The sequence below is a fragment of the Acanthaster planci genome, linkage group LG04, assembly GCF_054643075.1.
Source record: "Acanthaster planci isolate LZ-2023a linkage group LG04, COTS_SCS, whole genome shotgun sequence".
NCBI classification, from domain to species: Eukaryota; Metazoa; Echinodermata; class Asteroidea; order Valvatida; family Acanthasteridae; genus Acanthaster; species Acanthaster planci.
The window spans coordinates 2,452,772-2,478,217 of NC_141780.1; the positions used below are offsets into that span (position 1 = coordinate 2,452,772).

Sequence of the window (25,446 nt, forward strand, 5' to 3'; positions counted from 1 at the left end):
CCATACTCAAACTGAAATGAGCCACGGGTCAGTTGGGATAGAGAGCGGGTAGGATCAACTCTATTTGGGCAAGTGCACACGTGTTTATATTACATCCAGTACCCTAGCGTGTACATTCCTATCTTCTCGTGTAATTAAAGACGAATCAATGAAATGACTCATTTTTCTTAAACTGCAAACACTATTTTAAGCTGGATTTTTGTCAAAGGTTTCCCTAACTGTTTACTACACATAACCTTGACCCCACATGCCTCCGAAGCTATTGTCCAGAGAAAGGGGGAATGGCGTGTGGATCTCACACGGTCCACCAAAGATTCACACAACCTGCATTGCGTGGAACCGTTTCCTTCTCGGGTCCACGCAAAAAATTAAAATGATGGCAAGGTTGGCACACGCATCTGCCCAACGCAAAGTACCGGTACATCTGGAAAAAAGGTTGCCACATGGAGGCCAATTCACAAACATAATTCACAGGCATAACATGGAGTATTTTGGGGTCTCAACATGGCCTCACCCTGTTGGAATACCGTACTTACCTGCAGAATGAGAAATTTCTCTATCAAGTCCCATAAAACTCGGGCACAAACATCAATATCGATAGTGCATGTGTGTGCCGAGGTGGGGCCACCAACAACATACATGTCAACATTTCAAAGAACATGCTGCGTAAATCATGGTCATTTCTCATTTGCTCAGAAATAAATGGCATGGGATGCGTGATACAAGTGAAGCCAACAACAGCCATCTGATAATGCTGATTTCATTTTTATTTAATACTAAAACACACTGGTTTACCCCAGACTTAGGCATCCACTACACGCCTATTTGCTGATAAGCAAGGCCCTGCCAAGCACGTAGACATGACCAGATGGGAAGTGAGAGAGGCAGGGCTACTTACCAAACTGACTTCTAAAACAGACCGCAATCCTTGAGATTGTTCTTGATGATGACGTCGGTGACGGCGTCAAACACAAACTGGATGTTGTTGGTGTCCGTGGCACAGGTGAAGTGGGTGTAGATCTCCTTCTGGTCCTTGCGCTTGTTCAGATCTTCAAACTGCATCTGGATGTAGGCAGCCGCCTCCTCGTAGGTGTTGGAGCCTGAAGGAGATATCAAGGCGAAAGGAGTGGGATGTGGAGAGGGGAACAAAAGTGGACAACAAGCGCGATTAAGACAAAAATGTTACCCTCTGATAAACTCGGCATGACTCGCAGATGATGCTGGGCACGGGGCGAGTTTGGTTGCAAACTTCACTTCAATCACTGATCAACTGCTGATTAACAACGCGCGAATGCAATCCAGCCAAACTCAAGCCATCGCAGTTCAAAGACTCTGGTAATCACTCACATTTGACGGTTGGCTGTAAGTTTTGTGGAATTCACGGTCAATGACATCTCATATGGTTTATGTCAATGGGTCCCTTTGTTGCCCCAGTGTCTGGTTCCAAAGGGTCGAATAGATGGTCTGAACCATCCATCATTCGGTGATGCTGGTCCAATTATAAGTTAACCATAGTCATCAATCAATCATGCCCATGGATGCACAGGCCCGTGACCAGAACAATTTCATTCTTTGGCTGGACAATGCTTTGCCCAGGGATGGAGGGAGCCGCTCTAACCACTGGAGGGGAACTTCAGGTCCGGGTTCATTGAACCAAATTCAAACGAGAAGCAATGAATGGAAGTCTCGATCCGGCCATACTGAAATTGAAAGCAAGGGTTTTCCCCCTACTTACCAGTGTACTCCTGGAAACAGATGGTGAGCGGGGACTTGGTAATCTTCTCCTCAAACAGATCCTTCTTGTTGAGGAACAGGATGATGGAGGTTTCGGTGAACCACTTGTTGTTGCAGATGGAATCAAAGAGCTTCATGGACTCGTGCATGCGGTTCTGAAAGAGAACACGGAAGCCCGTTGCTGGTTATCAACAAACTGATCTCCGTAACACTCCCGCTGAAGTTTTGCAACAATCAACTGAGGAATCATGGCTCCCAACGATGTTTCCCTAATACATCCCAAGGCCTGTTCACAATCAAAGCAAATGCAAAAGGGAATGCAACTCAGATAAAAAAAAAAAAAACCCACTGGTAAGCCTGACATGACCTGACTGTCTCCAAGTTACGGCAACTGCCCACACTTTCCCAACTGATTTCCTGCAACCGCTGGTTCTTGGCACTACACTGGACGCAACAATCATTCCTACATTTACACAATCTGCCGACTTCATTTTTCTCACTTACTGGATATCGACACACTCCAGAATAATGGAGCTGGAACAGCATGGTACAGTTTATGCCAACATCCACCCAATATCAGACATAGACTTTCTGGAGGAGAGCAATTACGAACCTCTCCTACTGAATTGGACCCAAGACCCTCCCAAAATGGTAAGAAGGTAAGGGATGCTGTACGGCACCCCTCGCTATTACCCGCTAAAAGATCGGTTACGCCCCAGCTCGAGAACTCACCATCTCTTCATCCTCGGCTAGTACCAAGTCGTAGGCACTCAGAGCCACGCAGAAGATGATGGCCGTCACCCCTTCAAAGCAGTGAATCCACTTCTTCCTCTCTGAGCGCTGGCCCCCAACGTCAAACATCCTGTGAGAAAGTGATGAAGTTGTTACTGTTGCACTGATATGGGACATATGGGATACAGCAAGTGGGATTCGACAAGGGCTTGGGGGAAAGGCCAGTCTAAAGATAAATACAGACTGGCCCCTCACTCTTGATCTGCAATGGCCATGTTTTTTTCAATGTCAAAGATGTCTTAATCACATAACTGTAAACATTTTTGTTTCCCCCTTACCTCAATTAATACTCTCAAATGATTTTACATTTACATTTTTCCCGGGTGAGAAAATTTACAACTTTTTGAAAATGTCCTTCGGAGACTCGTATTTCATCTCTCTATCAAACACTGGTTTTTGTGGCTGCTTAAATTTACATATCATGGCTGGAGACAAGACTATCATGGACTTGTACCGTGAAATTCATGAATTCAGAGCATTATTCATAAATGAACGACTTGACCCTTTTTCAAAATATGAAGAGGTCTGAATTCAGAACTTGAGCCATGTCTAGCAAAGGATGTTTTCCAAGCACAATTCAGACACATACAAAGAGATTAGAGACAATCTGAGTAAAAAAGTCTCACTGTGGAAAAGCAACAGTAAGCAAAGGCACAGGGCCACATGTGGTTGGCAGAGCAGCTTCATATCCCGAATAAAGGGCCCATTTTTTCCCCTTTTCATTAGAAATCCAAAACCAGCACTGGCAAAAAAGAAACACTTGGGTGTTTCCAAGGCAACAGGGGAGACGAGAGAGAGATACACGTATACACCACAGGTTCAACTTACTTGAAGTGGAGGTCTTTGAAAGTGAAGTGGGTTTCCACGATACCGGTGGTCTTCACTCTTGTCCGGAGCACATCTTGCTGTGTGGGGATGTAGCCCGGAGCGGCAAGTCGGTCCAAAGCATTAAGGTAACTGCAGAGAACGGCCACATCAAAACCAACTGATTACGAGGTACTTTTTCAAAAACTGACAAGGCAGTGAGATGCAAGGTGTCCGGGCTCTTCACCAGGCTCGCAAAGTGATTCTTAAAAGATGCAGAGCCAGGAACCACAGTCATACACTCAACCACCTTCTTCTGGAATGCACAGACAACAATTTAAGACATCCACTGAGGAATCTAATACAGGTGCATCCACCAAGATGTAAAGCAAACAGACATAAATACAGTGTTATCCCATGATGCTTCTATTTCTTTCATTTCATTTTTTTATCGGGTTATATTTCTTAATGCCCCTCTTCCATTTGCCCCACGGCACATGAACCATCTTCCATTTGCCCCACGGCACATGAACCATCTTCCATTTGCCCCACGGTACATGAACCATTCTGCATGCGTTCACTGGGATTTGATCATTCCACACCAAGTTGACTTTTACTGCATAGTTTCAAATTACGAGTTTACGTTTCATTTCTGCCTGTAAGTGTTCAAACACCCAGTTTTCACAAATAGCCAAAACACATTTTCCCCCGATCCTGTTATAACCATTTCAAAGTTCAATCTACATTCACTACTCTAACATTTAGATCAAGGCACAATAAGCTGTCCCAGTAACTGCCGCATCATAAATTGTAAATATTTAAACAAGAAATACAAACGTATTGCCACACCTGTAAACAGTACTCATTACGTAACGGAAGTACCGGTGCTCATAACAGGCACGGCAAAGTATTCTGTTTTCTCTTCTTCCACAGTGTGAGGTCAAATGCACAAATCTTACGACCCTATTTCATGTACATGTATGGTTCTTCACCCCCTTTGTTTTGGGTTGCATGATTTTTCTTTAGTATTTGTTTTCTTCCTTTGTTCAGTTGTTTGTTTGTTGGATAGTTGATTTAGTTCTTGGTGTTCTTTTCTTTGTTTTAATGGAGTCCTAGGAGCTGCAAGCTGCACTCACTATGAAGCCGAGTCATTGAGCTGATATTCCCTGGATCTACTGAAGCAGCCCTGGACCCCGTTGTCTGCCCATAACCGCTTCATGACGGCGGCTAGCTCGGGGCTGAGCTCTCCTTCCTCTGCCTGGCCAGCCAGGGCGAACAACTGCCGCGCATCATCCTGGAGGAAGAAACGGGGGAAAAGGGATGGGGGAAGTACACAGACAAAAAAGCGATGAGTTACGGGAGGGGACATAAGCTGTCAGCCATGTCAGCTGGAATGAGGCTAGGGGAAACATTTGCCCTGGTGTCTGACTGATGCTGTCCCATCATCAGAGCTACGTGTACATGTATCCCGGATGTTCCGTACATGTACAGTACATGTACACAGGTACCTGCATGTGGATGTTACACGTACATGTACATGCACATTTGCATGTACATTTGAAGCAGTGGCACAAACTGCCTATGCATGCGAGACAGATTAGCAAGAGTGCGATCAGTGTACACGTGTTTTGGTCTCTATAATAACTGAAAGACCTATACTATTTTACACAAATACCTGTGAGTAAAGGTTTAAAACAGCATTTCTTAAAATGCTACAAGTGCATTATTCCTCCCTCAGAATGACACTAAATGAAAAGGATTCAATCTGTAAATGAAACGGTTATGCATGGATGCATGTATTGGTAGTAAGTACACGTAAGCTATGGGGAAACTATTTTGGAAGATTAAAAACCAGTTAAAAAGCATTTTATCTAAAAGTTTTTCAGCTACAGTAGATACAGTACAGGTGCATGTGTACAGGTGCACAAACCCCAGCACCGTAGTTGTGGGGACATACACTCGACATTACACCTATTTTGTGGGGACCGAAAACGTTGTGGGGACTCAGAAATGTCCCCGCAACTCGGTTCGAATTTCCCCAACAAAAGAACTTGTCCCCTTAACGGGGTGAATGCCTACCCATGTGTACAGGTGCATGTGTACAAGTGCATGCAGTTACAAACAGAGGCTTCTTCCCCTTACAACTAACAGCAGCTTAACTCTGTGCATTGCCAATGATTATAAAGTTATCCGGTCTGAGGCCTGCAGAGTGTTTGAGGCCAATCACAGTGTGACAGATTCAAACACATACGATACATAGGTACATACTGTACTGTACGTGTAAATGTACATTGAAAGTGTCTAGAAATGACAGGAAATAGTTGATCTATTTAGAGTTGGCCACGCTTCAGTGAGGACCCCCCTCCCACACACACATGTACATGTACATCTTTCTAGATAATACATGCATATGATGTACACCTAAGGGCAACATGCAACATGCGACATCTACCAAGCAAAACAAGCCAAGCCAAGAGGAATTGTGCCTGTGTATTTTCTGTTTTGCCACAAGTGCCGCCAGACTCAAATTAGATTCTCAGTTCCAAAAGCACACTCAGCTTTGTTCCAGAGAAGCATTTTTTTTTCCATTTCGAAGTGAAACTGAAAACACTGTACACCAGACTTTTAGGCTGACCAAATAAAAGCATTGTGGTAGAGATAAAAAGGCAATTCGTCGGACAGAAAGCTGATTGTTTCATTCTCCCGTCTGATGTTTAGTTCCTGCACTCTATAATAATTGCAGAGCTTGCAAAGTAATACTGCTCCATCCAAGCCAAACAACAAAGCCAACCAGCCAGCCATGCAGAATTGATATTTAGCACCATGTGTGGCTTTTAGCATTCATTTAGCATTCAGGCTGCATTCAACCCGGGGCCGTTCTCTACATAGAATTACTAATGCCGTTCCAAAGGCTTCAAAAAGAGCCTACTCTAAAGGGGTTCTAATTAATAAATGCAAGTCTCGAATTGAAAAGTACTCCATGTACACGTACGTGCAGTATTCATGTTCCTTTGTGACATTTCCAGCAAAGGCCTTCAACATCCCCCCCGTCGGAGATGAGGTCTATTTTTTTTATGGGACGGTTATGGTTTAAATGCTCACTTGAAAGGGTCAAAGAGACATTCATGTACCATTCACTGTCTAGGCCAATGTCTGCTTTGAGAGATTTGAACGAGTCTGCTGAAATACACATAATCTAAGTACTTTTTCAAGCATGGCTGGCCTCCATAAAAACTTGTAAAAATGGGTGTGGGTGCGGCACGGGAGGGGGGGGAGAAGCTGGATACATGTTCACCTACCGTTCTCTCGCCATCACCGAAGTCTACCTTGAGGGATCCCATGGCCCGTATGATGGCTATCATGCTCTGTATGGTGTTGCTGTATACTACCGGCTTATACTGCTTACAATCTTCTTCGGAGTAGCCTTCTTCATGGATGATCCTATCATGCCAAGAAAAGCAAGACATCCATGTTTAAGAGCCCATGGTCTTTCTTTCTGACGGCACAATAAAAAATATCGGCGTCCTCTTTCTTCCTTTTTTTTTTGTTTGAGACATATACATGTACAGTGTATGCATCACAGGAAACCTGAATTAGGGAACAAACAATGAATAATGGAGCTGTTCCAACCATAAAACACAATTCACTTCTCACCGATCTTCAGTTTAGAGAGTACAATGTACATGTAATTTACAGGCATCAAGGAAAAATTAGGAATCTCTCTTATTTGGGCGTGAACATGTACAGTCTGTACCACTTGAATGACTGACTGGGCTCCTGAAAGTTCTTGCTGCAGCCAGCAAGATACATGCAAGAGTGAACATCAGCTTGCAAAATAAGCTCTTCCAAGACAGCGGCGTGAAGATTAGTCTCTTGGGTTGGCTGAGTCATGTGCCCATGGGAACACATCAAAAGCATACATGTATACATGTATGTATGAGCATGTACATGTGATACAGGCAGTGTACATTGTACATGTTGATCCTGCACTACACGGACATCATGTACCTTGCAATGGTGTGTTGAGTCTGCCCATTTTTAACATGTGTTTGTACCAGAAAACCCACCGATGATAATTACTGTGCCCGGTACACTCACCGAGCACAACATGAGCAGGCTGCATGTTCACACTGTGGTTTATGTACATGTACATGGTCATAATCCAACAAACATGAACATCCCTGCCACTGAGGTACACGTACTCATGAATGTGCCCTCGTGTACGTGTACATAAATGTCAAGGGAACACATACATGCGTACATATTGCTATCTCTTCCATGTCCTATGGGCTCATGATTGTGCATGAACACTTGTGCACCGTACAGGTACAGGACGTACAAACACATGCAACATTCAATCATTTCATCAACTTAATCTCTGAGCCAGGAACATGTACTGTACTTCAGAGTCCAGGTTAAGGTTGTACATGTACACGTACCGTACACCCACACCTAAAAGGCTCTTAACATACATGTATGTACTTCTATGGACTGTTCCCTCTGCACATTGTTCCATCTTACGTTAGTGTCCCAGAGACCGGTCGAAAAAAATGTATTTCATCAATCACAATCAGGAACGCATTCTCCCCATCGCCCCAAAAAATACTTGGGCAACGGCAGCCTTGCGCAATTATTTACACTCAAAACATGCAACCAAATGTCAACGGGAGTTGGGAAAGGGAAGGGAAAATCAACTCAGAATTGATCACCGGGAAAAGTCCACTCCATCTTAAGAACGTGTCAAAAGCATCCCTTCTCCCCCCTCCCCCTCCCCCGGAGAAAAAAAAAGGAGGTTAAGATTTCTTACCGTATTTTGAAAAGGTCTGGGCTCAAGGAAACTACTATTACGCACTTTTTGTGAGGTGAGCAGCAAAAATGAAATTGGATCAGACATGAACTTGTTTCACGCAGGAAATACGACGACCATGGTAAGGCCGCCACAAAAAAAATAATAATTCTACATGTACTTCCTTCTACATGGCATCTGCAAACAGGGCAGGTTCATTTAATACTTATCAAGTGTGCAACTGAGCATTTACTGGTAAAAAAACAACACCAGCAAGAGATGTTAGATGACATTTGTTTCAAATGAAACAACACTTCGCTCATGACCGATCTACATGTACACTGACAGGCATCAATTTTAATGACTACACCATCAGGAGTAAAATAATGGCAATTTTTTTTTTCTAGAAATGTATTCAGAGTTGACAGGTTCATATTCCAACTAAAAAAAGGGCTAAGCTACTGATATCGCAGTTCCACCGTGATTACATGAAGTCACGTACCAGTCCATGTACGCCAGTGGCTAAGAGTACTTTTCTCTATAGCTGTTTGACCACTGAGAGACCACTTTTCCTTGTCGTACACCGTGGGGTTTACACACTGAGCTGCTCACTGAGAGTGCCAGCATCCTGACCTAAACCTAAATATGCTTGGCTATGAAACTCTCTGATCACCAAAGCTGCATGTGCATGTATATTATATACTCATGAACACGTACGTGAAAATGTACATGCACTTGCAGTATGAATTCCAATGGGGATTTGCTCGTCAGTCAACTCTTGACTGGAGATATGCAATAATGGGCTTAATAATACTCACATTTCCTTGTTCACGTGAGGTAAATTTTTTAAAAAATTAAAAAATGGAAAAACTGTCAACACAATATTCTACTGCTAAAAAATACATTTACAATGGTTTTACATGTTAAAAAAAGATGGCACACCGCAGGAACTCGCACTTGTTTTATCTTTTGCTTTTCTATTTCTTTTTTTTCTGGCGTACTGATCCTCTAGGCTGTAAGACTGTATTGAAATTGGAGGAGACGGGGATGGTTCAGATTAAATAAGGAAGGAAGAACTGTTTGGATTTGGAACACTTTGACATGCAGAAGCTGACAGATACACGGTAAATGTACCCTATTAGGAACATGTATGCAGCAGCCTGGTTTACATGTATGTAAGTGCAGATACCCAACAACCCACAAACGTATATGTATTTCCTCCTTGCCATTTTCCATGCCTCATCGCTCTTGCCAAAAACACCTGCACAACTGCTCTCTGCAGCCATCCCAAGCAATGACCATCATCAATTAACCACTCAGCCAACCAATTCCGGGAGTAAAATCATGTACATGTACCCAATACATCATCCGTATGACATCCTGTATGAACCTGAATTCCAGATAAAAAACTGCCACCACTGCCAACGCCTTGTACATTTACATACATGTAAATGTGCACGTAGGCCTACATGTATATGTGTGATAGCGCCGTGGTGCCCAGCAAACACCGATTCATGTACCAACTCGGCAAAGAAATGCCGTACAATGTACCTTCCTTTTCCCTCTTTTGATGTCACTTGTATCTCAGTGCGCATGATGCACCGTTACTTGGATCATTACATGTGCAGTGTTCATGTGCGTGCACACACAAATGTTCTGGCAGAAATGATAGATATCCTCTTGCATGAAACGCATGAAATGACACAAAAATATTGAATATTTCTTATATGGTTCTGGCACTACGTAAAAAAATTTGTACACAACTGCAACACCCTCAGAAACTCGCACAGAGTTATATGTAGCATGTTCTTTACGTTACAGTTTCTGAGAACTGATCTGAGCAATATGCCAGGAACGTCCGACTGACCGCAAATGCAGGCATACATGTAGGCTCTGCCTCGTAATTAACCCGCCGAGTATGAACTGTTGTTTTCACAGCATCACACAAGGTCACCATCAAGGTACTGTCCAGTCTGAAGGATACTGATATTAAACTCTGCTAAAGGCAAACTCTCACGCAGCGATCAAGCGTGTATTACATGCAGACTGTTTACTGTGAACATACATGTACATGTACACTGTAAATGTACAGCATTTGTTTAGTGCACACACACGTACATCTGTACAAATGGTATAATGTACCATTACCATGTACATGTACTGTACATGTAAGTACTGAACCTGAAGAAAAATCAGGCACATGAACAGTTCCATTGCATTTGGTAAAAGTTATCTAAATCCAACATTTTCATAATACAAGGCACAATACATAAATCTTTTGTTGATGTACAGTACCCTAATGTGGTGCAGCCTCTAACATCATGGTGCACTTGGATTTTTCGACACTTGGGTCTTGCTACAGCCAAGTTTTTTTTTACTTCAAATTTCACTGTGAGTGAAATTTCATCAAGCTTTCAACTTTCCTCTCAATAAATCCTGAGTTTACACACCAGTTACAAGTTGCAAAGTTTCAATGAAATTTTGGTTTTGCCTGATATTTGGATTTTTTGCAATGGGCATAAAGAACTGTTTTCAAAATATTGGTAAGCCCTAAAAGACAAAGGTTTTTCTTAAAATTCTGTAGTTGGCTAAGTGTGTGTGGGAAGTAATGATGATTTATCAGAATTTATTGATCAAATTGTTATCAAAATTTTTCTCAATCAATTTATCAAAAATTCTTCAATGTGAAATGTGGGATATTCTGAGATTTTTTTCAAGTGCGCCACTTTAGTTAAGGTCACACTCAGTTGAATATGTTCCCAATTTCCAGACGCCGCCGTTTAATGGATGGTGGAATAAAATATCAGGACACAGAATTGTCAAGAAACGTTCGTGACCACAGTTCATGTACCGTTACATGTATTTTAAAGACTGAATTTGGAATATTTCAACAAGGGGGTTGGTTAGGCAACATTGCACAAAGGAAGTTGTGGGAAGTGTGCCATGTTCGGGGACTCCACTACATGTTTATGAGGGTACACAAACATTCCCTCCATGCATGTATGTTCGTGTGTGAGCCTCCATTGTGAAGGCACCCTGTACATAGCTAATTAGACTTGTGCTGCTGTGCCACCGGTATTTTAGCAGAAGCATATGCGTACATGAACCTACATATACATGTACATTTACTGTATGTAGGCGTTGCACACATGCATCTCATTACTAGTGATTCAAAGAGCCATGTTTTCTATTCCCTAATACTAATTGGATGCAATGGAAGGGTAACACTGTGCGTGCATATGGAAATTAACATACAATTTACATTTTTACTGCATTGCAATGTACATGTATGTATGGGGTGATGGAGAAAAGAATATGGATGGATAAAGGCATGGCCAATTCACATAATGCATGCACAAATCTGGAGATTTGTGAACCACTCCACAGCAAGGACAATGTGAGAAGCACTGGTACCGTACGGGTTGATTGCCTGCCCATCGTGGGTTGTTCTGACAGTATAGTTTATACGTGTACGGTACTTGTACAAGAGGGAATGTCAGATTACTGTACATACATGTACCAAACCGAGTACACTGTACACCTACATGTAGATTTCGATGAACAATGAAGAGTGGGGAACACACAGTGAGCCTGTACACTTCCGTATATGACGATGTACCGATACATGGACATTGTACAACGATACATGTACATTGTACAACGTACAATGTTGTGTTTACTCTGAGGTATGGGAGTTGATTCAGCCTGATTGCAGTTTTCGAGCAACTCTTACCATGTACATGTACATGTTAAAGTGCTCTGACTGTTTGTGACAAGATGACAGGCATACATTGTGCACATTTACACGTGCACAGGAAAAAAAAAATGCCTCCCGATCAACCTGTTCACAGGTCCTGCAGTCAGGCATGAATCATGTTAGAAAAGCCTGCAAATCTACCCAGCAGTGCACAATACATGTACATGTGTGCGCAGTTGGCTGCACACTGCAAAATCGAGGATAACATGGGCTGCCCTTGTGCAAACAACCAGGAATAAAAAATATTCCAACACCTGTAAATCGGAGAAACTGTTTTCAAGCACATCTGCATCCTTGTAAGGCTTGATTACATGGGTAAACTGTATTGTCAGAAAAGGGGAATGAAAGGGGGTAGTCCCAATGTCACGGATCTTACGGATGCAGCGTAAATTTTCCATTGTACAGGTGTACACGTGAGTACATTTACATGTACATGTGCAGTCTGCCGTGTACATGTACAGCACATTCTGTGCATTACATAACTGAAGTGTACATGTACATGTATACACTGTACATGTTCCTGAACTCATTTCCATATGTACATGCATACACAGGCATGTTAAAGGCCCGCCACTTGAATTTTTTGCTAAAGAGACACCTTCTTTAAAAGCAGAACTCCAACCTATGTATATTTTCCGATCTACTTTAAGTTTACACTCCTGTAAAGAAATCTATGGTCTACTCTACTTCTCAAAACCAATCTAATGACTTGAGTTTTCAAGGACTACATGTAATTTGATTGTCTGTATTACTTGCCATGATTTGTTGGTCTTAAAGTTTGCTGTGCCTTGAACACCCAATAGGGCAGATATGTTATTATTGCTATTCTCCAAACAAACTACTTGACATCTCGCAAGCTTCTGCAGGTTTTACATCCCTTTGCACCGCTGAGATTAGTCTTACAGCAGTCTTTACCCTTACAGGGTGTAGACATTCTAACCTTTCTGCCAATTAAGGACAGGTTAGCCCTGAGAAACAAAAACAACCCAGCAATTGATCCAGTTTGGTGACAAAACCCAGAGACCTGTAAGAAAATGGGTTCCACTATTCAAAGGACTTAAAATGACTCTAGAAAACTTGGAAATTGGTGCCTGACATACTCGTTCGTCCACTTATATGTACATGTACCCTTTCCCATTAGAGATCCCAATGACTGAATACTGATATTGGACAAATAGAGTAATGCACACCGTTCTTTGGTATCTCCTTCTAGAGCCTAGCCACCCCAAGTGTAGCCTAGTACCATTAATATCTACCCAGGGAAACAAACAAGCCGGTCTCGTGACCAGACAGGCCCAGGCCAGCAGGTCCTGCCTGATTGCTAGCAAAGCTGACGCACAAACAAGCAGATTATTACGCACAGCCAAAGGGGGGGGAAGAAAAGGGACATTTAATATTCTGCCTGAGTCCTCCCGATATGTGCAGGTGACAAATTGAGTGGCTGTGTACGTATATTATGTACACAATGTACAGGTATACTGTGCAAGTTGTACTGTGTACATTCAAACCTGCTGGCAGGCTTACGGGTTACGCAGGCCATATGGTATGCACGCAAGGATGTGCCGATGCCCATCTTCTAAGCCAATAATTGACAGTGCTGGTATTTTATGTGTAATTAATGACATGCGCAAGGCCTCCACTGTCATGCATATCAATCCGGGATGCGCACAAACTGCAGATTTATATGCTGGCATTTACCGGTATTACTTGACAGGGTTTTGCGGTTTCCATCATTTCCATGTGTGTATTAAAATGCTTAAGACATGCACATGTTCATGTGTATCACTGAATGAGAATAAGCATTGATCAATTAAACCCCTGAATACTGCACATGGCCTTTCATGCACGATTTGAATTTGAACTGAGGACGCTGCTAAATGCAAACTGATACATGTACATGTACCGGGCAATTTCAGGCAAGGTGGTAGAGCTGAGATACTTTAATTTACTGGTACGTAATCTGAAGTAATGGGCTTTCTTTTTATGGAGGAGGGGGATGTTTGTTTGTTTGTTTATTTTCAATGCCATTGACTGCATACTTACTGGTATTGGCAGATCGATGAAAAACTGCAGTACCTGTCTTGTACATGTAAATGTATGTACATGTGTGTGTACACACATTACATGTATGTACCATACATACTGTGTGCATGACTTGCATAGCTAAAAAATGCAGTTGGAAGAAAATCAGTCAACTGCAATGTTTACAAGGAAACAGTTTTCTCAATTAAACCAACTAGTCAGTAAAATGCATTCCATTCCCAAGTCCATGACAACCGAACAAGATGGTTGCTGCACCCCTCACGAAGGGCACTTTCAAGGACAGTACAAATTATCCAAGGACTGATAACAAACAGGTCAGCAGGACATGTACTGTAATGCCATGACATTCTATAGCTGGCATGCAAGCATCCAAGTGACTTTTCAGGATTACACATGGAAATACACAAATACTTCCTGAACAGCAAAGCACTGCAACTTGTGTTTACCGAAAAACATTAGTGAATGAACCCAGAACATTGCATTCAATAGGAAGAGAGATATGCACTGGAGTTGAAAAGTGTTTGAAAAGATGGATACGGTAAGAGAGAGCCACTGCCATTTGCCTTTCAAGATGCAGGCCACTTCCCACGAGTAAGGTCTGAAGGTACAGTGCACAGACATGTGCATTGCACATGTAAATGTACATGTACATGTGACACATACACAGGCGCCAATCAGCAGCTTTGTACATTTCTGTTACATTTCTCTCAACAGCCCTACAAACAGGAAATCAAAGTTGATGCTCCCTACACTGTGCATGCAGAGGTGTACAGGTGTACATGTACATACATGTACAAACAAGAAAGACAAGTGCATGTAATGCGTTCAATTTACAAGTAAATGCATGATAATTCTCTTTTTTGTATTTTGATTCGGAGCTTGGAATAACCGTGTTTTACATACATGTACATTGTATGTACAGTACAAATGCACCTGTACATGTAGGCATTTCACAGCAGCAGGTGGTGCTCATTTGTCTATAACAGCATAGCAATGACAGACTTCATAGTCTCAAGTTTTGTAGAAAGGACAATTCACAAAAAACTACTTACACGGGAGCCTGAATTATTTGCATAGTTTTCACCAGGTCATGCAAGAAACAAGACGAACACTTCATCTGCATACATGTACACATACACGTAGTTTGTAAAAATCCATGTTTTTTCTAAGCCATGGTATGATATTGTTCATGCCTTGAGATTTACAGTATCGGGGGTAACTTTTTAATAACGCACAATTTCTGGACAATTTTATCGTCGCATAAGCGATAATCAATGACAAACGAATCAGCACTGCCAGCACTAATAAGAAGGTATCGTGTACTGGAATGCATTGCACCACATGTTTTGTGTATCCAGTTGCATCTGAAATGCTGTGCATATCATGGGAGACTTTATGCAGTTGAACACCAAGCTGCACAGCCATTACCGTATACATGTACATGTACATCTACAGGCATGTTCTTCATAAAATGGACCAAAATGCAATCCCCGCATGTCATTTTTCAAAACTTCTAAAACGAGTGACTTGGGTCATTTTAAACACAAATTAGCACCTTCAGATTTATACCAATGATTATTTGGGATGAGGCATACCGTGTACATGTACCGGTCCACTTGGTGGACATTTGGTTGACTATGGTGCAAATACATAAAGGGGTTGAACTCACTTAAAGTTCATGTCAAAGTGTTTGCCCCAGATGACTTTATTTCAAAACTTCTCTCAACAAGAAAGAAAATTCAGTGTATTTTTAGCTGATGTATTTTAAAGCCCCTCAGAAAGAACTATAAAGGGAATTGAGCCATGAAAAAAAAGCACAAAATTGATGGCCACTTGAGAAAGATTCAGCTCTCATCATCCTCTTACCGATTATAATCACTCCCACTATATTAGCATATCTACCAGGTATAATACCTTCCAACCACCAAAAATAATCTTTTAAGTTTGGTTGCATTAAATATACATGTATGTGAGTACAACATGTTCATTGTGGATGGAATTTTGATGACATTTCAGAATTTGGACGAAAAGAGCATAACGTTCTACAATAAGGAAAACTCTGTCACCTCGTGCGTAATGTTCATTTTGCCACTAATTTTGGCAATATCCCTGCTCAAAGAAAATCAAAATTATAAACTAAGGTCATTTAATTCTCATCACGAATAGTATTTTATGTCTCATACGTCATTTTCTTGCAAACGTCACTCAGTCTGTAATGACAGAATTTCTTTTGAGAAACCTTGGTACGAAGAGAAAAATCCCAGAGCGTCGCCATTCCATGGAGGGGCTCATGACTATCGAATGAAAAAGAGGGCACACTATACAGGCTAATGTCAAAGGTCAAACAGCCCAAAATGCAGCAAAACGTTTCTGCAATGCCACCTTGAGATATTACTGGATGCCGCAAAATTGCCATGATCGGTATTTTGGACTGCGGTTTACGGACACGTACTTGAAAAAAATGTGATCGGTCCAGTCGTAAAAGGATGATAGTTTGAGGTGTTTTTTGCACTCTTTTCTTGAGCTTGCGCTGAACATGGATATCATTTTTTATTTTCCTCGCTGCTTTTTTGCAGTTTTTTTTTTTACACAACTTCAGGATCCCATTATTTGTGAGACTTTTTCTTGGTTTTGTGATTATGGTTTTAATACGTGTACATGTACATACATCCAAATATTATCACCTTCCACCACATAGAAATCTATGCAAAATAACCGCCGGACTTCCCAGCAAGTTTTACTTGGCTAGGATTTAAACAGGTTGTTCACATCCGTCAAAAATGCTGACGTTCAAGACTTTAATCATCTGTGATTTTTTGGAAAGACAGTCATCAGTGTCCAGATGCCAGCCATGACTCCCCTCTTTTCATCAGGCATAGGGTATTAATTCACTGCTGTTAACTTCATGAAAAATGAACCCCTAAAGTTAACATTACTGAATGGTCCATATTTCGTGGAACCTGCCATATTCGGTATCCGAGGTGTTACGGCTTCCAAATCTCCTGACTCCAGAGTCAGGCAAATTAGCAAGATCATCCCCATGTCCTTCCGCAGCATCCAGCCTACGGGGAGTTTCACATTTGACTGGCTGTAGTCTCAACACTCACTGAAGATACAGTACACCCAAGGAGCCATTCCTCTTCACATCTCCCCTACATTACCAGACAAACACAGAGTGTCCACATGTACATGTACAGCCATCGCTGGGGGGAGGGGGACACAGCCCAGACAACAAGACAGACAGCAGGCTACAGCCTTCATGCTCAATTTGTTCCCCACCTACCTGTATCTGTGTACATGTATGCAACACTGGAGAGTAGACACATTCTGCCCCTAGCATGTAACCGTACATGTACATGTAACAAGTATTTTTGGACACAGGAGAAGACAATGGAACTGTTGTACATGAACATGTAGACGTACATGTACTGTACACTGCAAACAAAACATTGAAAGTGATCTTTCCTGACACGCTCCATGCACATGTTCAGATGTGCATTTGCAACAAAATAATACCCAAAAAAAATCTTAATTCTTGCTCAAAAGTCTCTCCTGTGGAAAAAGCTTCACATTAAAACTGAAAGGCTTGGTTCAATTGAGTTTTCAATTCAGTAAAGGTTATTGAATTTGAGCACTGTCGGAAAAATTTCAAGTAGAAATGGAAATAATTGAGCACCAGATCTTCTCCGTTGACGTCAACTGAAACTGCACCAGTACAAAGAGCATCGAAAGCAGTCCACACCTTAATTTGCCGAATAATGCATGAGTGCAAAACCGCACAATGCTGGCGTACAATGCTGAATTTGCTCAAAACTTACTGGCATGGCAACCGATATATTGCATCCATTAATTTCCCATGTCACTGTGGCAATGCCCGTCTATATTTAGAGAACGCACAGCTGCAGGTGACAACATGCACTGCACACATGTACCGTTATGTACATGTACATGTCCAATGTGTATGCATGTGCAGTTCATGTGTCATGCATGTCAGAGATGCCACTAGCCTACGCCAAAAAAATCAGGATGTCGCACGGTGTCGGCTTCATACGTATTTATGCATGGGGTCTGCGTGCATGTACACAACGTGCATCTTCATCGTGTAGTCGGCTATAAAAACAAAAAAGATCTTTCTTGATCATCGCTGGTCGATCACAGTCATGAGTTGCAGGCAACATGTAAGCCAGCCTGCTGTTTTTTACTCAAAAAGATACAAACATGACAAAAGCTTTCCGCCCGATCGGAAGTACACATGTATGCAGCGTTACGGTCATGACGGTAGTCGGTAGGCTTAGGTCTACCTGGCAAACGAAGCTTTCTAACAGCTTTTCTCACAGAAAAGAAATCATCATTGCTACCCTTTTCTTCGAGCCATCTCCACTGAAATTTGTCCTTGACATCTCTTTCAATATCATGAAGATCCTCATTTCTGTTGACAATTAGATGCTGCATTTTGTTGGCCCTCGAACATATAACGTTGATCCACGTGTTGATCATCCAACGTACAATGTACGTTCGTTGTGTACATTCATGCATCGTGCATGTCCCATGTGCATGCATCGAGCTGTCCATAACAAGCGATTTACATGCATCAAAGGTCAACATTTAAACGTACTTCCAGTCACTGACAACACCACTCAAAACTGTCCTTCGTATTTCGCACCACAGAATGACTGACGTGAGCAATCTACTGACGACTACGCACAAGATTAAATACCCAGTCACGTGTCGCAGGATACGTGCCCATCATAGATTTGCTTCCAGTCTTTTCTGCTTTATTTAATTTTGTCAATGTTGAAAACACTGAAGGAAGAAATTTTTAAAAAATCAGATTTGGGGAGAAAAATACCAAAAAGTCAGATTTCCGATTAAAATCGGAAAAGTGGCATCTCTGACATGTGCACACTTGTACATACATGTACGGAATGTGTTCAATATGCTGGTATTGCTCCTGCATATCCATGTACCATATCACGTACAAGTACATCAACCAGGAGAACACTGCACTGACAACAAATGAATCAATGACAAACCACAGCTGGTCAATTTTGATGAGATGTTTTATTACCAATGTTCAAGCATGATCTACACGAACAAAAAGACACATGTATACAGTACAGTGCAACTGAATGTTAACCTCATGTGTGGGAGAATTTTTCACACTTTTTCCCATCCGTGAAAATAAATATTCATTTCACGAATTGTGAAAAATTTTCCCCTCAGTGGGAAAGATTTTCACACCTGTGTTTCACAAGTGGGGAAAAAAATTCGCCACACATTTTTCACAAATGGGAAAATGTTGACACCTTTTACCCAACTGAGAAGGAAATTAACCCCAACCCCAACAAAATCTCATAAGGCAGTCCGTATCTGCCCGTGCATAGCAGCATGTGCGAGGCTACCACGTGCGGATGCCATGTTGACCGGCCACCATGCACGCACGCCTGGCACCGCCATTCGGAAAATCATGGTGCACTTCATCGCTCTGCGGTCAAATGCGCCACATTCCCAATCTAAACTTCAAATTTTTCGAAGGTGTTTCCAACCCATTCTTTTCAAAAATAATACCCAATTTCTTGTAGATGGACCACAAAGACTCTACAATCGACAATGGCAACAGCACATGACTTATGAAATACTTTAACAGATTTCATGAAATATAGTCTTAACAAAAGTTAATGTCACACTGCTAAGTCACAGTTTTGCAGACCCAAAGGAGGAAAGCTGTAAACAAAGAAATGTTTCATAATCACACTCTTCTTTTCACGTCCACAAATAGCGCAATATTTTTTTCTGCAAATGAACATCCAAGACATTTCTTTAAAGAACAAAAACTGAGTGTAACATTTTAATTCAACTTTGGTCTGTCAGTTTTTCATTCCAAAACTAAAAAAGCCGATTCAATTTCAGCATCTGTCAACATGGTCAATACACAGAAACCTTGGGTCAAAGGTTAGGTTAAGTGTACTTACTTCATCTGTTTGACAATTGTACTCTTCCCTGACTCTCCAGCTCCTGAAAAAAAAAAAAAGCAAACTCTGAATCATGCAGTTAAGCAAAACGATTTCTGGAAAAAAAACTCCTGAAAGGGCTTCTGTACAATTTAAATTAAGTCATGTACCAGTACCGGAAATAAAAGATAAAATCTAACTACATGCATGTCCGTGTACACATGGCACTCCACACTACAAAGCAGAAATCCTGTAAGTTTTCCATGTGACTAAATTAAATTTACTTGCAACATAATTTCCATCATATAAAACTGATGTGATATGGTATGGAACAGCATGAATACTAGATTCTGAACAGAAAACGTAATAAAAACTGTACAGGGGTAAAACTCCCTCAGAGAGTGATCTACAGATTTCTTGCTGTTGGTACCCAGTAACAGTGCCTTAAACACGTTAAATATGGCAAGGACCCGTTGAACAAAATGTGAAGTGCAATCCTTCTATACATGTACATGTAGCTGGGCCTCAGGCTGGACCAAGCTGCGTTTTTCTTAGCAACGGAGGCTCCTTTGATCGGAACTGAACTTCGCTAGGTCACGAACCACTAGGAAATGTACACCTCTTGGTCGCGTCTACCAACTGCTACCAACAACATGAACACTACTGACCAACGCAGCTCTTTTTAACCGATGAGGGAGTGTGTCTTCTAGAGGCAGATTACATGTAGGATACCATTTGCGGTACGACTAACCCCACATAAAACACAGTCAGTTTACCAATACAGTACGTATTTTCACTATTCTAACAGATTCGAAACAAACCCTGGTGTTGGAGTTTGGCTAGTTGGGGATTGTTAGGATTTATGTGTTGGAATATACATGTACATGTATGTACTAATACCGCTTGAATGCTCCATGTGCTCTGCATGTAATGCAAACACATGTACATTGTACATGGGCCTAACCTACATGTACATGTAAATCAAGGGTAAATACATGTACATAGGGGCCACTTGAAAACGAAAGAAGCAATTAAAAATGCACTCTGTCTTGCCTGGAACATTAACAACTAATCAAACAACACCTTTTGCATGGGAAAAATAAAGAGGAAAATTCGGAGCACAGATTTAACCCGATTCTCTAGGTATTTTGGACCCGTAGTGAGAGACTTTGTGAATCAGCAGAATAGTCCACAGGTCATTCCATTCTCTTCTGCCTCTTCGAGTTGTTGTCAACAACTTCACGTCACATGTACATGTACCGTTACCGTAGCTTGATATCAGACTGGGCCCTGTGTAATGTAAATTGTAGGTCAATTTTTGCATTAAGTCTTGCTTCTCCAATGTCTGGCTCTAAGTTGGAAAGATTCAAGTTCCAGGGACCGTGCAAGGCATGCATTGACGAAGTTGGTACTTGTATAAGAGGAGCTACATATTCGGAATTAGGAAACACATTGACAATTTCATGTACATGTGTACATACCGGTATGCATGTACTGTACATATAAGTGCCACTATGTACACCACTGTACAGTACTGTACATGCACCCGTTTTTGGCTACTGTAGGTGGATAGCTCACTGATTGCTTTTTTAGTTTTAATCTTCCATCTCAGAGATGCATGTACGGAAGCAGTTACATAGCACATATATTTACTAGTTAAGGATGTTGAAAACTATACATGTACCCAGCTCTACATCCAATGATCTCCACCTTCCCTCCATGTGCATGCACATACAGAAACATGAAACCTATTTACATGTACATGACTGTATCACGACTGCTTATGAATGCTTTGCTGCCCAATCAATTTAGTTGTTGTCCACAACGTCCATGTTCTACCGCTGCGACGTGTGGATACGTGCATGTATCGAGAGCGTGGCAGTAATTAGACGCCGTGTAGCTACGCATGCAAGGAAGGTCTGGCCGTTGCTAGGCAACAATACCTGTTTGTCGGGGTGCTTTGCATGTGCCGCAAGGAGAATATTGGCAACCTAAGGCTGTCAGTCTCCCGTATGGAGTGCCAATTTTGCACTTTTTGTTTTCATTTTTGTTGCAAATATTGATTGCCAATAACAAGTGTCTGCCATGACTTTATTACTTTCTTACAATGTCTCCAGTCTCTACCATTTTCATATCACAGTAAAACCAAAACAAAATGATAAGTACACTTATAGAAGATATTTTGTATGATCGATTAGTTTCTTCATAATTCAATAGTATTTTTCTTTTCTTTAAAAGGTAATATTTCATTCAGGAAGTCCAATTCTCTTGTTTGAAGGAACGAAAAGTTGGAAACACAGTCATGAACTTCCCAGGTGAATCAACACACATGCACAGTGTGGTCCTGTGGAGTAGGGCTAGTAGGGCTTCTTTTTTTTCCCCTAAGCTGTACTGGTATAACCCTTGACCCTGCTTAGGCTAAGCAGGGTCAAGGGTTATACCAGTACCATTAACTTCCTCATTTGCCAGAAGCATGTGATTGTGGTGCCGCCCTTCTGAAAAGTCTAACAAAATAAAAACGCCCTTTTCCTATATGGAATTCATATGGTACACTGTACATGTGAGCAGTGTACAACACATGTACATGTACATGTACGAAATGTGTACATGTGCACAGTATCTACAGACATGTACTGGTACATGTATATAACGGCACATGTACATGTACATGTAAATAATTATTATGGCATGTGCATGCATGTGCATACATGCACGTACACATGTATAAAATATGTACATGTACACACATGTACAAGTATGTTACGTGTTGTCATGCAAATTCATGCGTATTTGGTGTGGGATGTGCAAAGTAAATGCACCGTACACACAGCCAATATTCAAATGTACCACTATGGTCTTTTCTTGTACATACTTCTGTGCATGGTGATGTGTGCGTGCGTGTACAGTTGATATACACAATACATTTACATTTCAAATGAACACTAAATTTGCTTGAACAAATTTTGGGGACAAACTGTACATGTACCATACATGTAAGTACAGTGTAGTTGTTCTTTTAACCTGGACAACTGACAGACAGGTGCATAAGAAATGTGCAAGCCATCTGCTGTCCATGCATGTTCAGAGCATAGTGTGAAATAATGCAGAGAAGGAACAGTTGCAGTTCCATGACCAGCTATGAGTCACACAACTCCATACTGGCCCTCAGATGCGCATCTCCATGCTCAGATTATCATCATAATGCATTGTATGGCTGTGGTATCCCCGTACCACATGTTAATGTACATGTACTGGCACAGTGTACAACGTGGTACTGTACATGTACATGCACAATTGTTTTGTCTAAGCACCAAAATGGGTTTCAAGAGAAAAATGTCTGCACATTCAAAGTGCAAATTCACGTTTTATCCACTTGGTGTAAACTTTAAAATGCTAAAATGCAGCTGTAGACCATTTACAAGCATAATTGTACATGCCATGAAGAAAAGCCTATCATTTCAGGCAACTGCGGTCACATGTGCATGTACATCATACATGCACAGAACATGCACATGTACCGGTATGCATGTACATTTCAGTTAAAGGCATATGGTGCAGTTACAGCTCGTGTACACGTTAAAAAATATATTTACTTAAAATTTCTTATTTGCGTTCAATTGCTTTTGTTTTCAAATATAAACCCGGCTTGGAATTCGGTGGTCTTACTTTTTTTATCTGATAATTGGTTCTTCGACACAATTCCTTCCACGAGTGCTCAGTAGCGTAAATTACACTCCAGAACCAAAGGAATTGATCTTTGACCATTGAAATCAACCTTTGATAAGAGATTTGCTTAGCTAACTCTGCACCGGTATGTTGTGTATCAAGGTTTTGCATTTCTTCTATTTCACCTTGTTGTTAATAATTGACTTCACATTTTCTTTGTTCCGCTCCACGGACTTTGCCCATCCATATTTAATAGGAGTACTCGGAGTACCCTTTCGTGGGCCTGTCTTGAAGAATGGCTCCTGCAAAATCTGACAACAGTACAGTATGTAAATGTGGATTGTAATGATCTTTCAATAATTTAAAACAAGGGCACCACACTTTTTGAAGAAGTTCACCATGTACCAGTAATGTACAGTACTTTTTACACACATGTATACAGTGCCACAGTCCACACGCACAATAAATAAGTTTGCAGCGTGAAGTTCTTTTTTTCTTCATTTTAGAATTTCTTCATACAATGTACATGCGAAATTATGCACATTTACAAATATGTACATATACATGTACGTGTGTGGTTACCTTCTGCATACAGTGTACATATTTTTCACCCATCTACCCACTCACTGTTTGGAAATTATAACCAGTGCTTCCCTTAGAAAAATAATCCTGAGTCGAGAGCTGTCTACTTGGAACTCATAAAGCTTAGCATGCATCATTACTGACTGCTGAGTGACGACGGGCAGAACACATTTACATGTAGGCCTATACATATTTCCTTTCCACTTGATTTTCAAGTGCCAAGTGACTGTTCTCCAAATCAAAAGGGGAACAACATGAGCAGATATAAATTTGAGAACAAAAACTGTGATTCATAACACATGTGTAACCCGTAGGTAATTTTTTTCTTTTCTTTTCCCTTATTGAAAAGCGCAATGATCAGTTATGGATTGTACTGCACCAGAAGCACTTGAGTACATTACAATGTCCGTGTACATGTACATTATGTATGCTGGAAGTCTCAAAGTGCCCATGTCATGTATGCAAGTCTTATTTACATGTACCTGTACGTAGCAAGAACCACTCTAGTTACTGACTGCCAAACAAAAATCCTTTTTCAGACAAACAAGTACCAAAAAAACGAATGACTCTTCCCTTCCCAGACGTACATGTAGACAACCTGCATTTGAAGCAGCACAACATTTGCCGACACCAAAGGTGGGGAAAACGCCGCAGGCCATCTGTCTGCGGGCATTTACACCGCCAGGTAATTGGGAGCGACAGCAGCATGCAGGTTTATAAATAGATCCCCCATCGAGTCAAGCCCTGGTCAAAATGAAGCAGAGATGCTGGAGATCTCAGGTTAAGTAGACTGTTGGGCTACAACCAGGACGCCTGCTTCCATTCCAGTACACAAACCACATGTACACATTAATGTACATGTGCATTATATATCGGTCAGTTCAGAGACCATGCCGAGGCACATCCTATTGAATTTGTATGGCATAAAAAGTCCAGGTCATGGCAGTGCAGGAGCATGTTGATGAGCATTTAAATGATGCCTGTAAACTTGTAATGACTAACAAATAGCTATGGCCAACAAACTGAATACTACATGTAGAAGTGGACCAACTTCGAGTATACCGGTAGATACATGTACATGTACATGTTATGTGCTAGTTCATCAACTTCCTCTAACTCAGGAAGCTGGAACAACTGTCTAAAATCACCTTCAAAGAATTGTCCACTTACGTTTTCACTGTTGTTAGATTTACACATACATGTAAATGTATGTATTTTGCATGTGAAGAGGAATGCTTGCAAACTTCTTGCAAGCGCAAACTGACAGTTTATACAGTAAATGTCTACTGTTGCCTGTCCGAAGGATACATACATGTACATGTAGGTGGAAA

The 25,446-nt window shown here is 41.4% G+C and overlaps 1 protein-coding gene across 1 annotated transcript in view; it reads right to left on the reverse strand.

The window, feature by feature from the left end:
* The window catches only part of LOC110986408 (guanine nucleotide-binding protein G(i) subunit alpha), a 34,100-nt gene that overhangs the window by 4,276 nt on the left and 4,378 nt on the right, over window positions 1–25,446 (reverse strand). Inside the window, exons 2-8 of the mRNA XM_022248255.2 lie at window positions 19,889–19,931; window positions 6,630–6,771; window positions 4,467–4,624; window positions 3,355–3,483; window positions 2,467–2,596; window positions 1,736–1,889; window positions 899–1,100 (exon numbers count right to left, since the gene is read on the reverse strand). Of these exons, the coding sequence (XP_022103947.1) occupies window positions 910–1,100; window positions 1,736–1,889; window positions 2,467–2,596; window positions 3,355–3,483; window positions 4,467–4,624; window positions 6,630–6,771; window positions 19,889–19,931 (947 nt within the window). The 3' untranslated portion in view covers window positions 899–909. The remainder of the gene's footprint in view (window positions 1–898; window positions 1,101–1,735; window positions 1,890–2,466; window positions 2,597–3,354; window positions 3,484–4,466; window positions 4,625–6,629; window positions 6,772–19,888; window positions 19,932–25,446) is intronic.